The following is a 21,962-nucleotide window of genomic DNA, read 5'->3' as shown; positions in this document are numbered from 1 at the left end:
ATATAAAACCAAATGACTCACTACAGCCAGGCTACTTGTTAAAGCAAACTCTGTATCCTGGCTTGCTTATTCATGTCTTTTGTCAGGCAGAAATCAGAGCAGCACAGTGCCATGTTAGCACACAGTCCTGAGATGGGGCTTCTTGGAAAAAATGCTGTATTATTTTCAGAAGTTTATGGAGCAAGGATAAGTCTGCTACGCAGCCCCTGATGAAGGTGGGAACAACTCAGGCAGCTGCAGAGACCCCTTAGTGCTGGGCAGTGGGGGACAGTGGGGCAGAGCAGACCAGGGAAATCAAAGCCCACAGGTTGACAGGGAATGGCTCATAACAAACCATTCCCCTGTCAGGGCAATGATTCAGCTCCCAGCTATACTGCTTAAGGAACCTCTGAAACCCCTTTCTAAAAGGAGAGACTTCAAAAATGCATTGCAAAGCACACATACATTTTCTTTTTAACTAAAATCCAAGCTATGTTAAACCATGACACAGGCCCACAGGGAGTGCTGATGGCCCTGCTCCTTGTTTGCTGAGAGGTTGCTCAAAGCTGCAAGGACTGTGCTGTGAAAGCTGACAGTCACCATGTGTCTCTGCTTCTCTTTTTTATGCCCTAGAGGCCAAGACCTGTTCCATCTTCCAATAAAATTAGGAATTGTGAACTCTGCCAATTACTTCTGAAAATCTGGGTAAAGGTCTATAACAGGGAAACTGTGTTAAAGTAGCTTTTCCACCTTGCAGCTTTGCTGTGAGCCTGTGCTCATAACAAATAAATTCTTATGGCCCTAAAATTCCAAATTTCTCTAAGGAAAAAAAAAAAAAAAAAGAAAAAGGAGCAAAGCAGAGTTATTTCTGATGCATTTTTTTCACTGTGGTATAGGATCCTGACTAAAATTCTACTTAGGATCATGTTTGACAATGTACCTCCATACTTGCATCTTATTTCTGAGTGATAGCAATCATCACTGCCTACTAATGAACCTAAACAAAACTGTTGCATTGCTTGTGCAGGGGTCTCCAGAAAGACTCTCAGCATGCTGAGATATTAGATATTTTTGGTTGCATAAACTCAACCATGAGAGAAGAAATTATTAGCCCCATCACACAGATGAGGGGTGTAAAACACAAAGAGAGGGAAACAATATGTTCAAGACTTAGAGATCTCACTTTAGGTTTGTAAATAAAGTCACAGGTGATTTTCCCAAGATTACAGGTTGACCTAGCCAGCTATTTATACCAAGTGGAAGTCCATGTTTCCCACAGGCTTAGGATGGCAAAAAACCTCCCAGCTCCTGAAATTTAATCTCTTCTTATTGGCAACACCAATATACATTATAATTTTATTCACAAGCTCAGCATACTCAGCATAACAGCATCCTAGACTATTTTCTCTGTATTTCCCTTAGATATCCTAGTAAAACTAATTTCATTTTGCAGCTTGATTTTACTCCTGACTGGTGTACACACATTCCTCTGGCATTGAGATTATCCCCTTGGGCCATTTGCATAGCTCTGATATTTATCCTGGGAGGTGTTCATAAAAGGAAACTCCGCATCCTCTTGGAGTTTATCTCACTAGGCAATGTTATTTTCTTCTTGACCAACGCATGAGGAGAGAAAAATTATAACAGGTGTGCAGGCTGAGAGAGCTCTGCTGTGAGAAAAATGGGCAGGCTTTTAGTTTGCACTCAGGAAGACGCGTGGAACAAGATTTGGGGCACTAACAATACTTAAAGCTAATGTAAAACATCTCTACATGAATGTGAGTGCTTTGGGGACCTGATAACTAGTCCTGGATGGGTGGCTGAGCTCTACATGGAACAGCATCTGACCAGCAGAGAGCAGGTGGGGAGACACACCAAGTGCCCACCTTCCTACCAGCAAGGTTGCTTATCCCACTGGTGCAGGCAGGGGTGAAAAACTAAGGACCCTTTTGCTGTGTTAATAAACTGTTTGTTTATTTTCATATTAGGGAGGCACAAGATTTTGTAGAGAAGTTTGAAGGAGCTCTGGGAAAAGGAAAGGGCAAGAAGTTGTATGCGTATAAGATGATGATGGCGAAGGTAAGTGCTGCAGTGATGGCAGGGAAAGGCTTGGATACTCAGTTATGTGTTCAGCACATTTTTAGGTTTATTGACCTCTATTTGGTGAAAGAGGCACAAGGAAGTCAAAATAAAACTTCCTGCCCACATTCAAAAAACTACTAGCTGGCTTCAAATCTATGACTATTGCAGACAAAACAGGGGGAAATTTGCCCCAACTTGAACCTTGCTTTCCTGAAGCAAGAGAGGGCTCACAGGAGCAGGGAAAACCATGGCTTTCTGGCTGCAGTCTCCAAAACCTTGATATGTGAGAAAACATATTCCTAAAGGTGAAAGAGGCCCTGCCAAACTCTTGCACTACCCTTAGTCCTGTAAAATTTCATCTTCTCCAGTGATGAGGAGATAACAGGGAAAACGATGGCTGTGTTTTGAAACTGAAGTTGGTAGCCAAGTTGCATGTTGTCATGGAGATTATATTGAGAAGTTCAAAACAGAGCCAGACTTGAGATTATGAAATCAATGGGAGTTTAGCTGCTGGTCTGGTGAGGAAAGATTCAAGCTCAGTGTTTTATCAAACTAAATTTTGTTTTGAATAGAGTTTGTTCTGAACCAATTTTTTCAATCCAGAGCCTGGTCTGAATTCTCTCTCAGCCCCCCTCGCCGCCCCCCCCCCCCCCCCCCCCCAATATAATCTGATCAATCCATAGCAAAACTGCAGTTTTCCAAAAGCCTGGAAAGGTTAAAACTGTTAAAACTCAAATCATAAATGTGAACACTTGGGAGTGGAGGGGATTTTTGGTTGAAGGGAGTTTCTGAAATAGTCCAAAAGATAAGACCCAGACCAGAGCTCCTGCTTTGGACTTTACACCCACACCTAACCGTGTTACCAAATTAGAAAGCCCTACTTCAGAGCAGACCCTCTCTTTGCACCTCTCTTCTGACTGCAATATTGTCTTGTTTCAGAAATGGGTGAAATTTAAGAGAGACTTCGAAAATTTTAAAACTCAGTGCATACCCTGGGAGATGAAGATAAAGGAAGTGGAGAGTAAGTTGAAGTTGCTGTGTGGTGGCAGTGGGACATTTTATAAGACGGGTTTGTCTTCATACAAACAATGTTCCAGCTTCTTGATCCACAGTCTCCACTCAAGCTGGGCATCAGTGCCAAACAAGGAGCACACACTCCTGCCAGCTCCAGATGTTGCTCTCTCCAGCACTTGTGGGGACTGTTGGGAGGCTCATGGGAAACATGTTGGGGAGACCTGAGGGGAAAGAGTTACTAAGAACAGTTGAACCCTCCTAAACTCCTAACTGTGAAATGTCTTCTGCTTCAAGGTCACTTCGGCTCCTCTGTTGCTTCCTACTTCATATTTCTGCGGTGGATGTATGGAGTAAACCTTGTCCTTTTTGGATTAATATTTGGACTGGTTATAATTCCAGAGGTAAGTGCTTAATTCTCCTTTCAGTAATAAATTGCCCTTTGGTTGACACAAACATGACATTGACAGGACAAATGTCTCATAACAGGCATCACTTCAGAAAAATGAAATGCCTGAGGGCAATTATTTACAGAGACTTATTGACACAGGACCAGAAGTTGGATTGATATCAGGAGACATAAAATGCTATCAAAGATCCTGCCCATCCAGCAGGTGAAACAGAGGCTCAACAATCTATCTAATTCAAGGCTAGTTTTACATTTTAGCTAAAGTGAAGAAGATGACATTTCAATCCTAGGCACAAGATCCTGTCTGCAAGAGCCAGAGGAAATGGATTGTGCTCTGAAAATAATTAAATACCCTCACTTTTGGGCTGTCTGAGGGGCATAGCCATGGAGCAGCAGCTATGGCACAGCCCCTCGGGGAACGGACGATTTCCCAGCACTTTGCCAACTAATGTTTGCTTGGGAAATAGCCCCTTTTTTTGTACTTCCAATTCATATGATTTACAAGCAATTGTTTTATTTTTAGGTTTTTTATTTCTCATTCTTCTTGGAGAATTAAAAGGATCTCATAGCCAACTTTATATGATCGTTTATTGAAGAATTTTTTTAATGTAGCCATTACAGCTCTGGCAAAATTACTCAGTGCAGTATTTAAAGGCTGTGCAATCCACAGACAGTGGCATCTGTTCTGCTCAATGCAGAATTTTATGAAGCAAAAATGCACTGCAGAATGTCTCCCGAGGACCATGCTTTTGTTCTCCTTAATGTGCTTGCTCACACTATCGAAAGGGAAAGCTCAGTTTCCTCCCAGGATGAGGAGACATAACCATTAGCACTGAACAATACAAATGTGTTTGGTTAGGAAATATGCATATGGCAGGAGCTTTTGTCTCTGAAGTGTGCACACTGTTACTCGCTGCCTACTGAGCTGTTACCGTACGGAGAGTAGCTGGGCAATAAACATTTAATCATAAATTATTTTGAGTGTAATTAGATAGCCCTGAAAAATAAGTGATAGATGATATGCTAGGACCTTTCTTGGCTATGAATGCTAATGAGATATTTTGGTATAGGCACCAATCAGCTTGTAAATATAATAATTCTCCATAGCCCTTGGCATTCTCTCTCTGGACTTCTACTGCTGCTCCAGGTGCAAGACCTGACTTGTGTGGTGCCATCAGGATAGGCTCTGCCATGAAAACTATTCTTTGCATCTTTTTGTGATATACTTTTTTATCCCAAACCTAATTGCCCTTTACCTCACCTTGAGAATATCTTTCCATTCAGGACTGAAAAATACAAATTATATTGCAAGCTTGACCCCATGCTCTTGACTTCTCTCAGAGGAGGAGCTCTGCACAAATAGATGAAGCTAATCCCTTTACTGCATTAGACCCATGAAGTTCAAGCTAAGAACTTCTTGCTAAACTAAGGACATTTCAACTGCTGCTGTTCATTGAAGGATACAGGTTCTCCAAAAAATATTTCCTGTGCAATGGATGTGTCCAGGAAAAGGGAAGTCCTCTGGTTATTTGCATTATTTGAAATTAATACTAAATAGTGACAATAAATTTCATACTGTACATTAATAAATATACTTCACACTAAAAATTAATATATATAATTAATATTAAATAATTATAAATTACAGTAATGCTAAGTAGTTTTTAAAAACTGCTGCTCTAGTGTTCAGAAATAAAGTACATATCAAAATGAACAGAAAAAGAAAACCAACCAAAAGCAGACTCATTAAGAAGAACAACCTTTAAAAAACTCTTTGGTGTTTTATAGTATACATGCATCACTGTTATTAATGTTCTCCAGGTCCTAATGGGAATGCCATATGGGAGTTTGCCAAGGAAAACTGTACCCCGGGCTGAACAAGCAACAGCTATGGATTTTTCAGTTCTCTGGGATTTTGAGGTAAGCACATAAGTGTTAATCATAAAAGATTGGTTGAATACCTCCTAAAACCCCTCAGAAGTTAGTGTTGCTAAAAGGATGAATTTTTTTCTGAGATAAACCAGCAGAGCATCTATTTCTTCCAGAAGAAAAACCTGGAAAGCCTTTTGTTGCCACAAAATCTTTCTGGATGCTGAGATTTCTGGCCAAAACAGCATGTCCACATGCAGACACCTGCATATGGATTTGAACCACTTCCATACACAAATGTGCTGCCTGGTGTACGTCACATGTATGTAGACACAAAAGCCATTTTGCTTCCAACTGGAAAGGCAGCAAGAACCCAAAAAAGTGAAAGGCTGGAGTTGCTCCAAACCAGGCAGACAGACAGAGACCTCAAGCTGCAGACCCCCTTCACCAGCAGGGAGCACCTTGCCAGACCACTGAAAGTGATTGGGAAGGGGATTCTTCCCCATGTCCCTGCTCTCCCTGTTCCCCTGAAATATTTACATGAGCCTGAAGTGCAAACCAAAGTTTAGAACTTGCACCCAAAGGAAGATCCCAAGTTTCCAGCCATCTCTGGGTGCTTACCTGCAATACAAATTCACCTCCCACCTCAGTTACTCTGAAGATTTAAACCAAAGAGATTAAGTGTTTTTGGGTGGCAGCCCAAGAAAAGGTATATGTTCAGGGGGTGAAAACTTTCGCATGCAACCAGTGCCTTGGGATCTGACTTTCAAAGCAGTTACTTCTGGAACTATTTTTTTAATGCTTGTCAGCACTGGCCCACATGCTACAAGCACGGGACCACATGCTACAGTCCTTCTGTAATGAACCCCTTTGTAATTTCCTTAGTTTAAAGAAAGAAAAAAAAAAAAAAAAAACCCAAAACCAAACCAAACCAAACCAAAAAAAAAAAAAAAAAGAAAAAAGAAAAAAAAAAAAAAAAAAAAAAAGAAAAAAAAAAAAAAAGAAACCAAACTACTTTGTTGTAAATCAGATTATTTAAGCTAGTTTAGTAATAAGGCTTCAAATACTGGTGTCCCAGAACCTGCCAGGGCCAGGCCTTCATTTACCCCCCATAGTCTGCTGAGGATCCTTTCAGCTCTTCCTCTCTCAGCACTTTACCCCACTGCCAGAATCCAGAGGTGAATTTGGGACATTTTTAATATCAGTGTAAGGAATGAAAAGCTCATTTGAGCAGTGCACTGTGAAAATACAAGAGGTAACATTTAAACTCAGTAAGAAAAAAAAAAAAAAAAAAGGCAAAATAAGACTCAAAACCAAACAAACGAACAAACAAACCCGAAGGAGTGTTGATTAAATGCAGCTGCTGATTTTCTTGAGGAGACCATAAGTAATAGACCTATCAGTGAGGACCTCTGGATGAGGAAATGTTTACTCCCATGACCTGCCAGTCTCCTGCCTCTGTCTTGGTGCACACATCTACATTCCCCTGCTGTCAGTGAAGTGTTGGTCCTTTGAACCCCTCTGCCAGACAGGTCCCCATCCAGGACCCATTCCTTTCCCATTTGACATCAGGGAGCAACCAACCAAAGTTGAGAAGCATCTACAGCTATGGGGGAACACTGTATACCAACACCCTCTGCAGCCAGGAGATGTCAAATGGAGCACTGTGCAGAGCTCTGCCCTTTGAAAATTAATAGAGGCTCATTCCAGCACACTCCACAGGAGAGGTGCAGGGGGGGAATATATATCAGAGCAGGCATAAATGAAGGGTCAATACCGTTACACTGAAAAATACCTTTCAGGAGAGAGGAGCTGGGGAAATGTATGCTTTGGCAGGAAAGAGGTCACATCATGGATTTCTAGAGGAGTAGAAAGGAATAAATCTCACTTGGACACCAGACACCACGTCTCACAAATGAAGTTTAAAGAACATACTGGATGTTGTGAGCAGAGAAGCTAATTTTTCAGTCCCTGCCATCTGATGAATCAAGAAGACAAAGGTTTGGAATTACAACCTGAGAAACAAACTTCACCAGTGCCTTCCAGGGACATTATATTTTACAAGGCTTTCTTCTACCACACCTCCCCAGCAGATATTGTGTGTAGCAGGCTACGAGCCCCAAGCAGCTGCGCTGTGGTGTGCCAGCCACAGGCTTGCTGAACTGATAGAAGCACACACAGAGTGGTCCTGAACCCGTGGCACTGAGCTTTGTGCAGGGCAAAAATGCATCTTCCGTGGCACCTGGGGGTACCAAAGCTTTTTATTAGGTTAGGAATAAAAAGCTTAGAGTTTTGGGGGAGCTTAGTTTAATTGATCAAGTGAAGGTGGTCAAACCCTGAAAGAAAGGCCCAGAAATCTGGGAGCTCTCCGTCCTTGGAGATTTTCAAAGCTCAGCTGGATATAGCCCCAAGCCACAACAATTCCTTTTGCAATTGGCTCTGCTTTGAGCAGGGGGCTTGGCTAGACAGCGTCCACAAGCCCCTTTACATGTAAACTCTTCAATGTCTCTAGACAAGAGCCATTACACAGGCTTCAATACAAGCTTCGAGTTATGCCTTTCCAAAGGCTTGATCAGAGGGGAGCTTGCTCAACTATCATGGCCAGACTGATTAAGTACACTCAACTTAGGAGCTGAAAGACAAGGGGCAAAAACCAGAGAAGTGCAATGTGCAGTGATACACATCAACTCGGATGAGATATGACAGAAAAACAGGGAGAGATTGCTAATGCAGATTAGGTGATCTGCACGCTCTGCCGAACAGATTGCAGAGCAAAAAATAGATTTACTTGAGACAACATGGTTGATATTGTGTCTGAGCTCTGCTTTCCACATGAAAGTAATGCTTTGATTTCACTCCTTAGTTATATTTGCTCTGCAGGTGGTAGCCAGTAAAAGGAACTAAATCTGAAAGGCACTGAGCATCAGCTGCCTCCTACCTGAAAGTAAAAGTTTCATATCACGATGGGAAAAGCCTTTGCTACAGCTTTTCTACAAGATCTGAGTGTTTGATTATTGGCTTAGAGAAGTAGGTGGGCTACAGCCACAAAGAGCAATAAGGATGTTTTTCTAGGAGGGATGAAAGAGTGATGGATCAAAATTACATTTTAGTTTTAAGCCACTGTCTTCTGACATGCTCTCCCTCATCTTCCCTCTCTTAGGAAGATAAACTCTTAAGAAGATGTCTCTCAAAGGTGCCAGGGCAGCAAACAGACAAGAATGGGACCCTAAAAACTTTTCCAAGTTGATTGTCCTTGTTTTAAATCTTCAGTTTTCTTTAAAAACCCCTTTCCTGCAGAAGAAAACTGCACAGCTTACACAGGATTTCTTTTGCTTTACCTCCAGGGCTACATTAAATACTCAGCACTCTTTTATGGCTACTACAACAACCAGAGGACAATTGGCTGGTTGAAATACAGGCTGCCAATGGCATATTTCATGGTCGGGATCAGCGTGTTTGGCTACAGCCTGATGGTTGTTATAAGATCGTAAGTGCAGCTGACATTGCCTCCCCTGCAAAATCCACCCAGATGTGTCTCACGGTTGGGCTCTCCTCCATGGGCACCCAGAACTGGTCCAGTATTGACTGGATGGCCGGGGGAATGTGGGGAAATGTGTGCCTGCTGTTTTCATGCACTTGGCTTCTCCATCCACCACCCTGGCACTTGGCCTCTCCATCCACTCCCCTGCCTCATCTGTGTACTCATGTGCACTGTTTTGAACCTTTCCTACTCCAGCGATTTTCTTCCTTCTTGTCTTTTCCAGATCTCTTTAACCCTTCCCCCAACACTACCACAGGGCCATCAAACAGGTAGATTTTGTAAATGAAGGAGGATTTTACTTGCAGTAAATTTCAAGGGTTCCTTTTGCATCCTTTCATTGCAAAATAAATATTCCTGAACTCCAATGTGGGTCCCACAAATGGTGCAAGGGTTGCAGAGAAAAGCCAAATGCTACCAGACTGTATTTGTTGATTCCCTAACTAATTGGTGGAGTTTAAAAGTGCTTCTTGTGCACTGTCCCAAAACACCAGTGAGGTTCCCACAGCATCCTCAAGGCATTGAGGATGCAGCCAATGCACTTGTCAGTGCTGTAAGTCTCTGCACAATTAAAAAGAAAAAAATAAGCCCCTCTATCTCTGCCTGAAGGACACACCATGAAAAGGTCTTCCTTTCTTTGGAAGAAAGAATAAGCCCATGGATTTGGATCACTTGCTGAAACTGGCCATATTATTGTGCAGCAGGAAGAGCCTCTTGAGCCTTTGGCTGGAGTGGGACATGGGGATTTGTTGTACATTTGCCATGAAATTGCAGCATCTCTTGTCTTGCCTTCCTTGAGGGACTAGTGCTAGGAACTCTAAGGGGCCTTACAGAAGGATTTCAGGGAACAAATAATAGAGAGGAAACAGCAGAAGCCATATCTGCTCCTATGCTGATTAACAAGAATAATCCTTTTTCTCTCCCTGCATGACTTGCTGCAGGCTCTTTGGCTCCAACATTGTGCAGCAAGTGAAGTCTCACTAAAACTTTTTGCCGTTGTGGGTGTATTGGACAGGACAGGGGGGTTTAACTAAATTTAACTAAGGGTAAATTGTAAATGTAAATATACTCCAGTCTAAGACCCAGAAGCACCCAGTAAATAAACTTGCATTATGCACCAGCTGACCTCCTTAATCACCTATGCTATCAGAGTTTTTCTCTGTATCACTATTTTTAATAGAAGACCCACCTAGTCCTGACAGTTCAGTCCTCCTTAGACCCGAAGTCCAATGGCACATTTTAGTCATTCCCAAACCTCAAGAGTGGTTGCTCTTACCCAAGCTTTGCAAAGCTGAAGGGTACATGGTGGCTCTGTGGAACAGTGTCTGACCTTGTCACTGCACACACCCTTTGCAGGATGGCACGCAATGCCAACGAAAGCACGGCAGATGGGGATGATAACAACTTCATTTTCAGCTGGAAAATGTTCACCAGCTGGGATTACCTTATTGGCAACCCAGAGACAGCAGACAACAAGTTTGCCTCCATCACCACCAGCTTCAAGGTAAACCTAACTGCCCTCTGCCTGCTCCTGGAGACACTCCCAGCACATACCAATGACAGAGATTTAAGGGGAAATATGGGTACCTGCTCAGCATCTCTCCATATGAATGGGGCATGGTGCTGAGCCATGGCAGCTCCAGGTTCTGTGACCTGCTTCCTCTAATACCCTTCTTCAGCTTTTAAAAGAATTTTTATTGATTTAGGGTGCAGTTCCCCTGGGATATGCCAGACTCTGCCATTTGATATCTTTCAGTCAAACCAGGATGCCTCTATGAAGCTTAGTTTGAATTTAACCAAAACTACCAAGTTGGATATAGCCAGAATAGCAGAAGATCGCATTTCATAGGGTGAACAACCTCGTGATGTTGCCTTATGCTTGGTGCTGCAAGATACCCATTCAAATTTCTTAAGCACTCCTGTTTTTTTCAGGAGTCTATAGTAGATGAGCAAGAAAGCAACAAGGATGAGAATATCCACCTGAGGAGGTTCCTGCGGGTTTTGGCCAATGTCCTCATCATATGCTGCTTGTGCGGGAGTGGCTACCTCATTTATTTTGTGGTGAAACGCTCCCAGACATTTTCCAAAATGCAAAATGTTGGGTGGTATGAAAGAAATGAGGTAAGGAAACTTTGCTTCCAATTTTCTGCTGGGATAATTTGCTTTGGACATCAGCAAATTAATTGCCACAGGTTGAGGACAGCATCCAAGGCAGGGGGATTCCCTACCAGGCCCCAGGAGTCCCCTTCAGTATCTTTGCACTTGAACATACATTGATCTCCCTGTAAGTTCCTAGGGCAAATGAACAACTCCTGCAGAGAAGGGAAAATACTCTTATAATAAATTGCTAGAAAAGTCAATGGCTTTTCAGCACTTTCAACACCATCTTAAGAATCAAATTGCATAATAACACTTACAAATTCTGTTGTACTAGAAAGCTCTCTGGGTGTCAGAAATGTCCATAATCAGACAAAACTAAAATCAAACCTTTGTCATCCACCTTAAATAATGGGAATAAAATTTTAGAACCTGCAAAAAAAATTCAATTGTCAAAGTTTTCCTGTGTGTGATTTTGGAATGAGAGGTTCAAATCTTTAAGCTCTTCACATACAGACAAAAATATTTCAATCTATAGAAAGGTTTAATTTCAATGTCTACCACATATATCAAGGCCAGATTAAATTCAAAGCCATGCATTTTCAAAATTCCTTCAGAAAACTTTAGAAAGACAGCCCTTGCTTACAAAATACTTTGATTTATCACTATATATTTTTCCCAAAGAAAAAAAAATCTTATAAAAAAGTTTAATGTCCAACTCTTTCCTGGTGATAATGTGAGATCTGAATAAATATAGTGCCGAGTACTGTTACTTCTCCTGGAAAGAAAAGCACAAAGAGGAGTCAGAGACTGCCTGCACCTGTATAGATACAGGCCATGGGCCTGAAGGGCTTTTAAAATATTTAAAGCCTGTAAGTCATGCCTGAGCTAACCTTGACTGGCCAATTACTTCATTGACCACAGTACAACTTAGTATCTGACACGATAAACAGGAACAAAGATACCACTGGGACATATTTTCTTGAGCGGCAAAACTGAGATCTTGATGTGCTTCCGTTCAAGTCTGTAAATGCCTTCTGCAAAAGCAAAGGTGCTGAACGTGGAAAATAAACATTAGCATTTACTAATTATCTTTATGCACACAAGCCAAGTCTTGCACTTCCTCTGAAACTAAAATAAGAATCTTGGAGCTGATGCAAGCAATACTGCAAGGTACTTGAGGAACCTAAATATTCATGAGTCTGGACTGACAGGGAGCAAATTCTTTGGAGCTCATCCCTTTGAGATAAGAGCAAAAATGCTCCTGCAAGAGCAAGTTGTGCAACCCAACCCTGTAGTCTGACGTTGTGCTGCCTGCACACTAAGCAAAGCCAGAAGCTGAGTTTGCTTTGACTCCCTCCCCTTTATAAATCCTTCAGAAATATCCAACCAGTTGCTGGCAGCTCCTGCTCTGCTCAAAGTAAGATAGTCACTGTTGTTACTATTAGCAGTTATCTCATTTTCCTCATGTGGCAGGTTGAAATTGTGATGTCCTTGCTGGGTATGTTTTGCCCTCCACTGTTTGAAACCATCGCTGCACTAGAAAATTACCATCCTCGCATCGGGCTGAAATGGCAGCTGGGGAGGATCTTTGCACTCTTCCTGGGGAACCTCTACACATTTCTGTTGGCCTTGATGGATGATGTCAACGAAAAAGTAAGAGCTGAGACAAAAAGCTACAGTCAAATAGCATTTCCCAGAGTCGAGGGTGAATACAACCTGTCCCAACAGCCAGCAGGGGCAACCATTCCCTTTGCAGCAGGTGCTTGCTCTGACCCCAGTCCTCTTGAGCAGTGCCCCAGGGAAACTCACCAAGTAGAATCTCTGGTTTCCCTTTGCAGCCCTGGGAAGAGCATAATTATTGTCTTCCTATAACCACAGCATGTTAGGGTAATTCTATTTTTTCTTCATCTGACACTGTTTGCAATTTCTATTACTTCAGACCCTGAGGATAGTTTATAATCCTCTTCCCCTGCCTCCCCTCTTTAACATTATCCTGGTAGCGTGTTGTGGGCAGATAACTGCAGGAAAGGATAAACGTCTAACTTATCCACAGAAAAAATTACTCTGTTTTAAACTGAGAAGAATTAGAGGAATTGAGGCAACTTGCTCTGCCCTGAAAAATTATGAATAATGCAAAGGAGGAGGACTGGGTGAAGGCTACATCTGCATGCAGGAATCTTGAAGGAAGTCTGACTCCTCTGTGTACAGGGAGCACATTGCTTGTTCCCCAAAAACTCACAGAGCCTTGACCTGCTCTCAGCTGCTGCTCTCCTGCTCCTGGAAAAAGAGTTTCTGTGCTATTGCCATCACTGTAACTCCATTGTGGACAGATGTTTATACAAGGGGTGGTAACTGGTAAGGAGGAGGGAGGAACTTGGATTTCTTCAAACATCTCCGTGCTTTCTATTTTCTGATGTTTTTGTCTGGGGGGTGTCCTCCTCATTGCAGCTGGCGGAAGAGGATGTAGTAAGAAACATCACACACTGGACACTGCTTGGTCACCACAACTCGTCTGCAGGGAATGACAGCACTGTCACCCCACCTCCCCTTGACCCTGCAGACGTGCCCAGGGGACCCTGCTGGGAGACAACTGTTGGCATTGTAAGAAATTTATTATGGAGCAATTCTCTGTGTTGGTTTGTGATGGTTCATTTTTGTTTTTCTCACTAATGTCTTTAACATTTCCAGGCTTGAAGTTTTCCTCACAAACAGCAGCTCTTTCCTCCACCCTCATATAGCATCATCAAGGCAATACAAGCCCTTGGCCATAGTTCTCTAGCCATGGTGGTGAAATCCTCAGCTGGAAACAACCAGGGCGTGCACAGCTCTGAGGCACAGCACAAAAGGCCAGGCAGTCTGCAGCCATGCCTGCATCATGTTCTTGTTCAGATCATGATTGTGCCTTTGAAGCAAACCTCTCTTCTTCATTTATTTTTGAACTTGTTCCAGAGAAGCTTTGATGCAGGCATAAAACCCAGCCAGAGGACATGCCTCAAGGGAACTCCTGACATGTCCCAATCCGTAATGGAGCATGAGGTCTTGAGATGAATGCAGAATTAGGCAAAAGTAAGCCCCTTGAAAGGCAGGCAGGGTGGCCTTCAAATCCTCAGAGTTTCACCACACAAATCCACCCTGCAACATTTACCTTGAACCAAGATCTGCAGCCAGACTGTGGAAAACTTTAAAAGTAAAAGAAGTTGTTTACTAGCTGATAGAGATAGTTACGTCCTGCCAAACTACAAGGCTATGCATTCCTCAAATCATCAAAGCATCTTCAAAAGCCAAGTGGTTTTGTGGGAAAAGACTAGCCACTGTCACCCCTCAGAAGGAGCTGATCCTTGCTGCAGTTGAGCTGTCATTCAATAAATCTTTTTTTTCCCCTCTCATACTTTAAAAACATTTCTTGTAGTGTCTTTCCTTTTACATCCTTGGGCCACCAGTTATTTCCACCCCATGAGTCTTCCTTCTGCCTACAATTTTAGCTTGTCTTGCACATCTCCTTTCTCTACACTTACACACAGCTCTTATTTACAACTGAACTATTTTCTTAGGAGTCCACATAAAAGTTCTGGAGCTGAGCCATACCAGAGCTACACACAATCAGAACAACTGAGCACATACATATATTTTACACCAGCACCACTGCAGCATTAGCATTCTGCTCCCATTTTCTGTACTGCCACAGCATGCAGTGCAGTCAATAATGCCAGCAGCAGGTCTAACAACTATAACAGAGCTCGTAGCTCCCAAGCACAGAGGTAGAGCTTAGACACTGCACAGTGTTTGAAAACAGGCAGGGAGTTTGCTCATGGCATGCTTTTCTGAAGATTACTGTCATATAAAGACAAATTGCTTAATAAAAAATACAGTCCTGAATGCACTACTGAAATTATAGGCATTAAGTGGGGGCTTTTTAAATTCTTTTTAATTGCAGGAATTTGTGAGGCTCACTGTGTCTGATATCCTGGTGACCTTCATAACCATTTTGGTGGGAGATTTCATCCGAGCTTGCTTTGTCAGATTTGTGAATTACTGTTGGTGCTGGGACCTAGAGGCTGGATTTGTAAGTATCTCATAGCTGAGTCAGTATTTTTTAGCCAAGAAGATAAAAGTAATTTTGGACCATTTGGTCAAACATTACAAATGAATTTGTTTTGAATGCTTCCAGTAGCTGTCTGGTCTTGCTGGATAATGGGTATCCATAGTCTGCATCACTTTTCTGGGTCAATCAGCTCAATTCCAGTAAGAAGTCTACAAAAATGCAGTTCTCCTCCCCATCTCAGAATTTTAAAACATGAAGCTGACTTAACAAAGAAATAATCCGGTGTTCACTCAGTTGCTATAAGCCCAAAACCTTGGGCCCTTCTATATCCCTTCTCAAAGCCCCAGACCTTCCTGTTCATTGCCCACCCTACAGGCAGGAACTTGCTTTCCTCACAGCAGTGTTTCTGATTGCTCCTGGAAGCTGGTGTTTCTTCTGCTGCAGTGGAACAAGGAACATTTCCTTCCCCTCTCCTGTGTGTGTAACACACAACAGCCCTGGACTCTTTGGTATTCATAGAGGTTACATTACCAAGGCAGTCAGTACTGGAGCTGCACAAAACACAAAATAAAATAATGGAGGAATGGAGGGAAGTCCATTGATTCACATGAGAGGAAGCAAAACCAGATGGATTCAGACACAGAAGAAAATATCTTGAAAGATCACAAGCAGATCAGTTGACCCACTGCCTAGCTGTCATATTGGGAGGGTTCCCATGAATGGTTTGAGGAAGAGCAAAATTAGGGCTTTGGTCAAGGAAGAGCAAGTGGGACACAACAGACATTTTGCTGCTTGTGGAGCTCTCTGTGATTCTTCTGAGGGAGTCAGAGAACATTTCCCAGGGTGGCCTAGGGAGGTCCTCCCAGCAGACAAGCAGCGTGAAATTTCTTTCATTGCTTGTGCAAAGATGGTTTGCTGACAGCCATCTAATATAATCTAAGCAGAGACACCAGCACAATTTTATATGTGTTTTTCTAATGCAGATAATGAATAAGCTTCTTGTTTAACCCAGCCTTCTCACATAGGAATACTCCAGGCAGAGGACAGCAGACTATGAAAGCTGTCTTTATTTTCATGTGAAAGAGAAGCCAACATTAACCCCTAGCTAAAGACTAAAAGTATAAATGAACCAGAATCAAAAGAACAAGGAAAACAGTGTTTACACGAATCCCTTTCCAAAGCTGTGAGCAGTCAGCTGAGCAAGACTCTGGTAGGCTCCCCCTGAGTTTTCATCATAAAGAATAAACATCTTAAACTTCAACTTTATGAATTGCTGACAGTATTAAGTAAATGTAAATGGCATGAAAAACATACATACCACATAAGATATTCAAAAGATATGAGCATTGCTTACCATTTCTTAGAATTTTGTTTTCTGCATTGCAGTTAAAAAAAAATAGTTTTTTTTCAAGAAAACATAACATGAAAATCTTTACACAAAGTTTCATCTGCCAAAAATTACCTGAGTTTTGTGCATATATATATATATATATATATAAAAGAAATAGCTTCATCATATGCAAATCTAACAAAACAATAATTTAGACATCAACAAATACTGCCAGTAGATCAGATCAGCCTGTTCTGGACCTGCCACCATTAGCACTCACATCAGATAGCTAAAATCCTCCTTTATATGAAGCAACATGTCAGCTCGTACAGAGAAAAATGTCACCTAATACCCATCAGGTCATATATTCCCTCGTATTTCTCTCCCTTTGCCCTGTGTTTCTGTTCTTCAGCAGCTTGGACCCAGGGACATGGGCATAATCCAGCATAGCATTTGTCTTCCAGCTCATAATTATCACTGCTTCAAAATTCAATATTTTACCAGGGTGGAACCTAAGTCCATAGCCAGGCACCAGCTGGAGTGTAAATGCAGTCCCGTGCCATGCTCACAGCTGGTGTCATATTAGCTGGGAGAGACAAACACAAAGCAGCTCTAAGCATCCCCAAATATCATTCCAGTTTTCAGGAAGCCAAGAGAAAGGCAGCAGCCCACAGCACAGTAGCTCCAGTTCTGCTTTCCCCACACTGCTGGCTGTCCATTCAAGCAGTGTGCATGCAGCAGGAGCCCTCCCAGGAATCCCTGCTTGCCAGCTTTAAATAAGCATCATGCACCCAGCAGAAATGATAGCAGGTCCCTCTAGCAACAACACACTTTTCTTTCTTTCCCTGTACAGCCGTCCTATGCAGAGTTTGACATCAGCGGCAATGTTTTGGGTTTGGTTTTCAACCAGGGAATGATTTGGTAAGACATTTCCTTTTTTATTAATTTTTCATGTTGTTTAGAAAATCTCTTAGTGGAGTTAGAAAGCTTCCAAGCCAACTAGATAAACCTTTGGGTTCTGCTTTTTCTGACTGATTGGCTTTCTGTGCTTAACTATAAAAGTGGGTCTCTCTTTCTGCTGCTTACATTCACCTGACATTTTCCAAGCCATCTCCAAGAAATTTTTGTCCCGAACTGAAAACTTTCTTAGCAATCCCTGAGCAGTCTGAGGCCTTGCTGGTTCTCAGTGAGGGGGGCCATACCACGACCTATGGGTGCAGGTGGCTTCTACTGTGGGAGCAGAGGGATAGGACCTACCAGCCCACTCAGACTTCATTTGTGAACAAACTTGTCACTGCACAAACACCTCCTTTTCTCTTCTTGAAAAGAGTAAACCTTCCAATCTGTCAAAAAACAGCGCCTGTCCTCTTTTCCTTTTCAGGATGGGATCCTTTTATGCACCAGGGCTCGTGGGTATAAACGTGCTGCGCTTATTAACCTCCATGTATTTTCAGTGCTGGGCTGTTATGAGCAGCAATGTCCCTCATGCAAGAGTCTTCAAAGCATCCAAGTCTAACAATTTTTACATGGGATTGCTGCTGTTGATCCTCTTCCTCAGCCTGCTGCCTGTGGCTTACACCATCATGTCCCTGCCTCCCTCCTTTGACTGTGGACCTTTCAGGTACTACTAAAACACCAAAAAGGATATTTTTTGTTCTCTGGTGCATGAGAACAAAATTTTTGTTTCATTCTGTGAACAAAATTTTCATATTTTCATGAAGTTAGAAGGACTGGACTCCAGCAGAGATGGTGAAGTGTTTAAATGCTTAGACGTTTGAAGCAAAGGATCATGTGCAGCTATGGGGTGTAAACAGTCAGCTGGGAGCACTGAGCCTGCTCCTGTCTGCTTGCTACGTGATTCCCAGTGGTTCCCCAACACACACTGATGAAAGCACCAGAGAACAGCAGGGATGGGACAGCAAGCTGAAGCCCCCAGTAAAAAAAAAAAAAAAAAAAAAAAAAAAAAAAAAAAAAACACCACAATATAAAACCCCAACTATAGGATCCTAAAGGCTCTTTGGAACATTGAGGAAACAAAATGAGTCCAAAGGGTGTATTTTACATGTTGACTTTAGTTGGCAAATAGCAGAAAATGGATAGGGGGGAGCCTGTAAAATTGCTGCTTTTTTTGAGCTCTGTGTGTGTGTGTGTTTGGGTTCTCTTTAAATGTTGTGGGGCTTTTTTTTTTCTTTTAATTAGGACAGGATTGGCACTGCACAAAGCATTCAGTGGAGTGGATTAGCATGACAATAAAGTCTAATTTGATTGAATAACGCTATTTCTTGGGCCTGCTGAATCTGACTCAGCAAGGAGCCAGCTTGGAACAAATTGTTCTTGTAGATGCACTGTTTTAGGTTATCTGCTTGCTGACGGAGAATGACATCAGAAAGCTAAAAGACTCAAGGGAATGGCAAGAAACCAAAATACCCTCAGTTCTATAACAAGGACAGGTGTCAACGAGTCATGTCAGATGTTCTGACACGTAACTTGTTGCACACACACTATCATTTGGGGATGACTAATCTGCAATGTGAAAGAGCTATTTCAATTCCCAATCAACCCTCAGCTTGATTCAGACCCTTGGCAGCTCGACTGAAAGCTCAGCTCTCCTGAGCTCCTGGCAGTTGATGAGGTCGGGATACTGTTTATCCAAGTTTTCTTTATTGACTCTCATCATCAAGACGGAGAGTCCAATACCTCCTGAACGGGAATCCTGCAAGCTCCAGGAGGCACCAAGCCTAAATGGGAGGAATAGCACTGATAGGGTTCAATTCCCAGACCCAGAGATGCTGGGGAGAGAAGAAGGTCAGTTACATAATCCAGCCCTTTACAGATTTGTTCTTCTTTCATACAGAATACTCTCCTCTGCTTTATCAATCCCGTTTGAAATTACTCTTTCACTGAGTCTCCTATTAAGCAATAATCACAGCTTGCTATTTTTGTCATTACTTAGCAGCTCTTCAAGTTGGCTCATTATTTCAGAAAGCTGGAATTTGCATATGGAAAGTCATCTCTACCATGAAAAGGCCATACTTAACAAGATATTCATCAGAAATACGTGGTTACTGCAGTCTGTAGGGTTTTATCTATTTCAGAGGGGTAAATAGACTCATAAAGGAGTCAAGCATGGAAATAAATGTATTGACTCCAGGAGCCAGCTGGCCTAGCAAAGATTATTTGTATCAGTGAGGAGAAAGAGGGAGGGAATGAATGAACCAATATATAATTTAAAATAAAGGTATTTTAAACTCCTTGGTGGCCGACAGCAAGCTGATGTTCATTGAAAGAGAGCTGAAACATGCTGCTTAACACCATGAGACTATGAGGCATTTTGTCCCTCCAGAAAATATCTACATTCCTTAACTGGCCGTTTGTCTTTCCAGTGGAAAGAAAAGGATGTATGATGTCATTCAAGAGACCATCGAGCTCGATTTTCCACTTTTTGTTGCCAAGATCTTCAGCTATGTGGCAAATCCAGGACTGATCATACCTGCAATTCTGCTCATGGTGTAAGTTTTCCCTGTAATATTACATGCCGGCCTTGGGGAAGAATGTTGGGAAAAAAATTCTGGGATATTATTCAGGTCTAAAATACAGCTTCTGCTGAGATAACAGCGTGGATTAGAGCAGACACATGCTCCCTACCCCCTTTACCTTTGCCTAACCCAATTTCCCAAAATTTAATTACCTGACCCAATTAAACATGACTTTGTGGATGAAATACATTGCTGACAGAGGCCTTGTAGATATCAAAGCTGTCACAGCTTCTTCCATATGAAAATTTTTCTGTAGCCAGCAGGAAATAAATGGACAGTCTCAGCCTGGTGCCTTTTGGAGAAGCAATTTCTGTCACAGCTGGTGGTATTTAGAGCACAGCCAAGACAGGGCATTCAAAAATTACATGTTCCAAAAATATGAAGAGTTGTGAGCTTTGTTTGGGTTTGGGGGGTTTTACTTTTTTATTTTCCAAATAATACATCTGGTATTTGTTTTAGTGCCATTTGATTATTTCAGCTTTGAAATCAGACTTAAATCCCCAGCACCTTCAGCAGTACTAGGATTAGTTCTCCTTGTTTGTTTTTTTTTTTGTTTGTTTTTTTTTTTTTTTTTTTTTTTCTTAAAGATATTTTTGGCATTGTTCTTGAGGTTTTCCAAAGCTACCAAAACGAGTAGGAGGGCTGTGGCCAAATTCTGTAGGCAGTTCCGGGCACTTCAGACTAATCAATGGGAGATGGGGAAAGAGCTGAGGAGCCTGTGATGTACAGAGCTTCTTGTTCTGATTCTTTCTGGGGTATCCACACACACTGGAGATGAGCCTCTGGGCTGATCCAGTACAGCTGCCCTTGAGCACTGTGATGCTTCAACCTGCATAACTATACTGAAGGCAATGCCATTAAATACAAGTTCCATACAAAGTTTCCTATACCAACAACCTGAGAAAACATCCCAGTTAAACTGAAAATGACATGTCACCCCTCTACCTGCCTCAAACTATTTGTTCATTTTAACCTAAAAAGGGTGATCAGGTACTGTAACTGTGATCAGGCAGATCCTATACCTACAAGTCAGATCAGGTCTGTGCAGGAGACAAGAAGTCTCACACCACATCCCTAGCACGGCCAAGCATATTACAGAATTATGAACTCTGCTCCTGTGGGCTTTGCAGCTGCACTGGCAGATGCCATTGGAAACACAAAGTGAAGACTGTGGAACACCCTAAGTGAGCCACCTTTACAGTAGGGCTGCAAGCCAGATTTCTGAGGCTTTGATGCAACCCTCAAATAGCTGATGGGAAAGAGTAATACCTTTGAAAAGAATGGTTTTTTCCTAGTGACAATCTTCTGCCCTTTCTTCTACTGACAGCTGGGAAAAGTAACAGCACAAATTCAGTGTATTTGTTGAAGAGATACCTTTTATCACACCTTTCCAGTGTTGGCTATTCCCACGCATAGACACAGTTTTGTCTCTGCCCCGATTACCCTCTGAGAACTGAGATAGCTTATGTCCATGCCACCTAAAACATCCTCACTTTCCACCCAGATACACTGCCTGTATGTATTACATACTTGTGATTTCCAGCTGTTCAGCTCCCAAGAGAGTCACAGCCCTAAAGAAGTGGCTTCCCCTATAGTGCATGGACCAGCCAGGTGTACGGCCCCTTGGCAGTAGCTCTCACCTGCTCTGAGAGCATTGGGTGTCTTGCAGAGGCACTACTTGTTATCTACACACTCATACTTGCCTCTGATAATCCCAGACAAAATCACAGCAACCAAACAAGGCTGTTTCTTAGGGCTTTGGCCCTTTTCTCTTCTCCTTTTCAGTCAAGTGCCCAGTTTCCTCCCTTATCTCTGAAAATCTTCAATTTCTGCTGTGGTGCTGACAGGAAGACAGGGTTAAGCTGGAGCTAATCCTTATGATGAACCCCATCCAGTTTTCAAAGAGATTGAAACTGGGGAAATGTAAAGCTTCATTTAGTCCTGATGAGCAGAGAGCCAGAAGCTCTCAAAGCGGCAGGCAAGGCAACCTACAATCCAGCCTAACTAAAAATAGCCTCTACAAAGAGCAACAGGTGGATCATAAACAGATGGTCTGTTAATTTTGA

At 42.3% G+C, this 21,962-nt stretch overlaps 2 protein-coding genes across 2 annotated transcripts in view; one reads left to right on the top strand and one right to left on the bottom strand.

The window, feature by feature from the left end:
• The window catches only part of RPSA (ribosomal protein SA), a 194,725-nt gene that overhangs the window by 149,437 nt on the left and 23,326 nt on the right, over positions 1-21,962 (bottom strand). The gene's annotated exons all lie outside the window — the stretch shown is intronic.
• The window catches only part of TMC2 (transmembrane channel like 2), a gene marked incomplete at both ends in the record, with an annotated part of 30,786 nt that overhangs the window by 3,854 nt on the left and 4,970 nt on the right, over positions 1-21,962 (top strand). The window contains 13 exons of the mRNA XM_083872613.1: positions 1,968-2,058; positions 3,001-3,082; positions 3,370-3,476; positions 5,303-5,401; positions 8,695-8,837; positions 10,245-10,392; positions 10,821-11,009; positions 12,462-12,641; positions 13,437-13,589; positions 14,923-15,051; positions 17,214-17,281; positions 17,742-17,981; positions 19,744-19,869. Coding sequence (XP_083728739.1) covers positions 1,968-2,058; positions 3,001-3,082; positions 3,370-3,476; positions 5,303-5,401; positions 8,695-8,837; positions 10,245-10,392; positions 10,821-11,009; positions 12,462-12,641; positions 13,437-13,589; positions 14,923-15,051; positions 17,214-17,281; positions 17,742-17,981; positions 19,744-19,869 — 1,755 coding nt within the window. The remainder of the gene's footprint in view (positions 1-1,967; positions 2,059-3,000; positions 3,083-3,369; positions 3,477-5,302; positions 5,402-8,694; positions 8,838-10,244; positions 10,393-10,820; positions 11,010-12,461; positions 12,642-13,436; positions 13,590-14,922; positions 15,052-17,213; positions 17,282-17,741; positions 17,982-19,743; positions 19,870-21,962) is intronic.

The sequence above is a fragment of the Zosterops lateralis genome, assembly GCF_965231275.1.
Source record: "Zosterops lateralis genome assembly, chromosome: 1".
NCBI classification, from domain to species: domain Eukaryota; kingdom Metazoa; phylum Chordata; class Aves; order Passeriformes; family Zosteropidae; genus Zosterops; species Zosterops lateralis.
The sequence above is the reverse complement of the archived record's forward strand: the minus strand, read 5'-3'. Positions and strand labels throughout refer to the sequence as shown.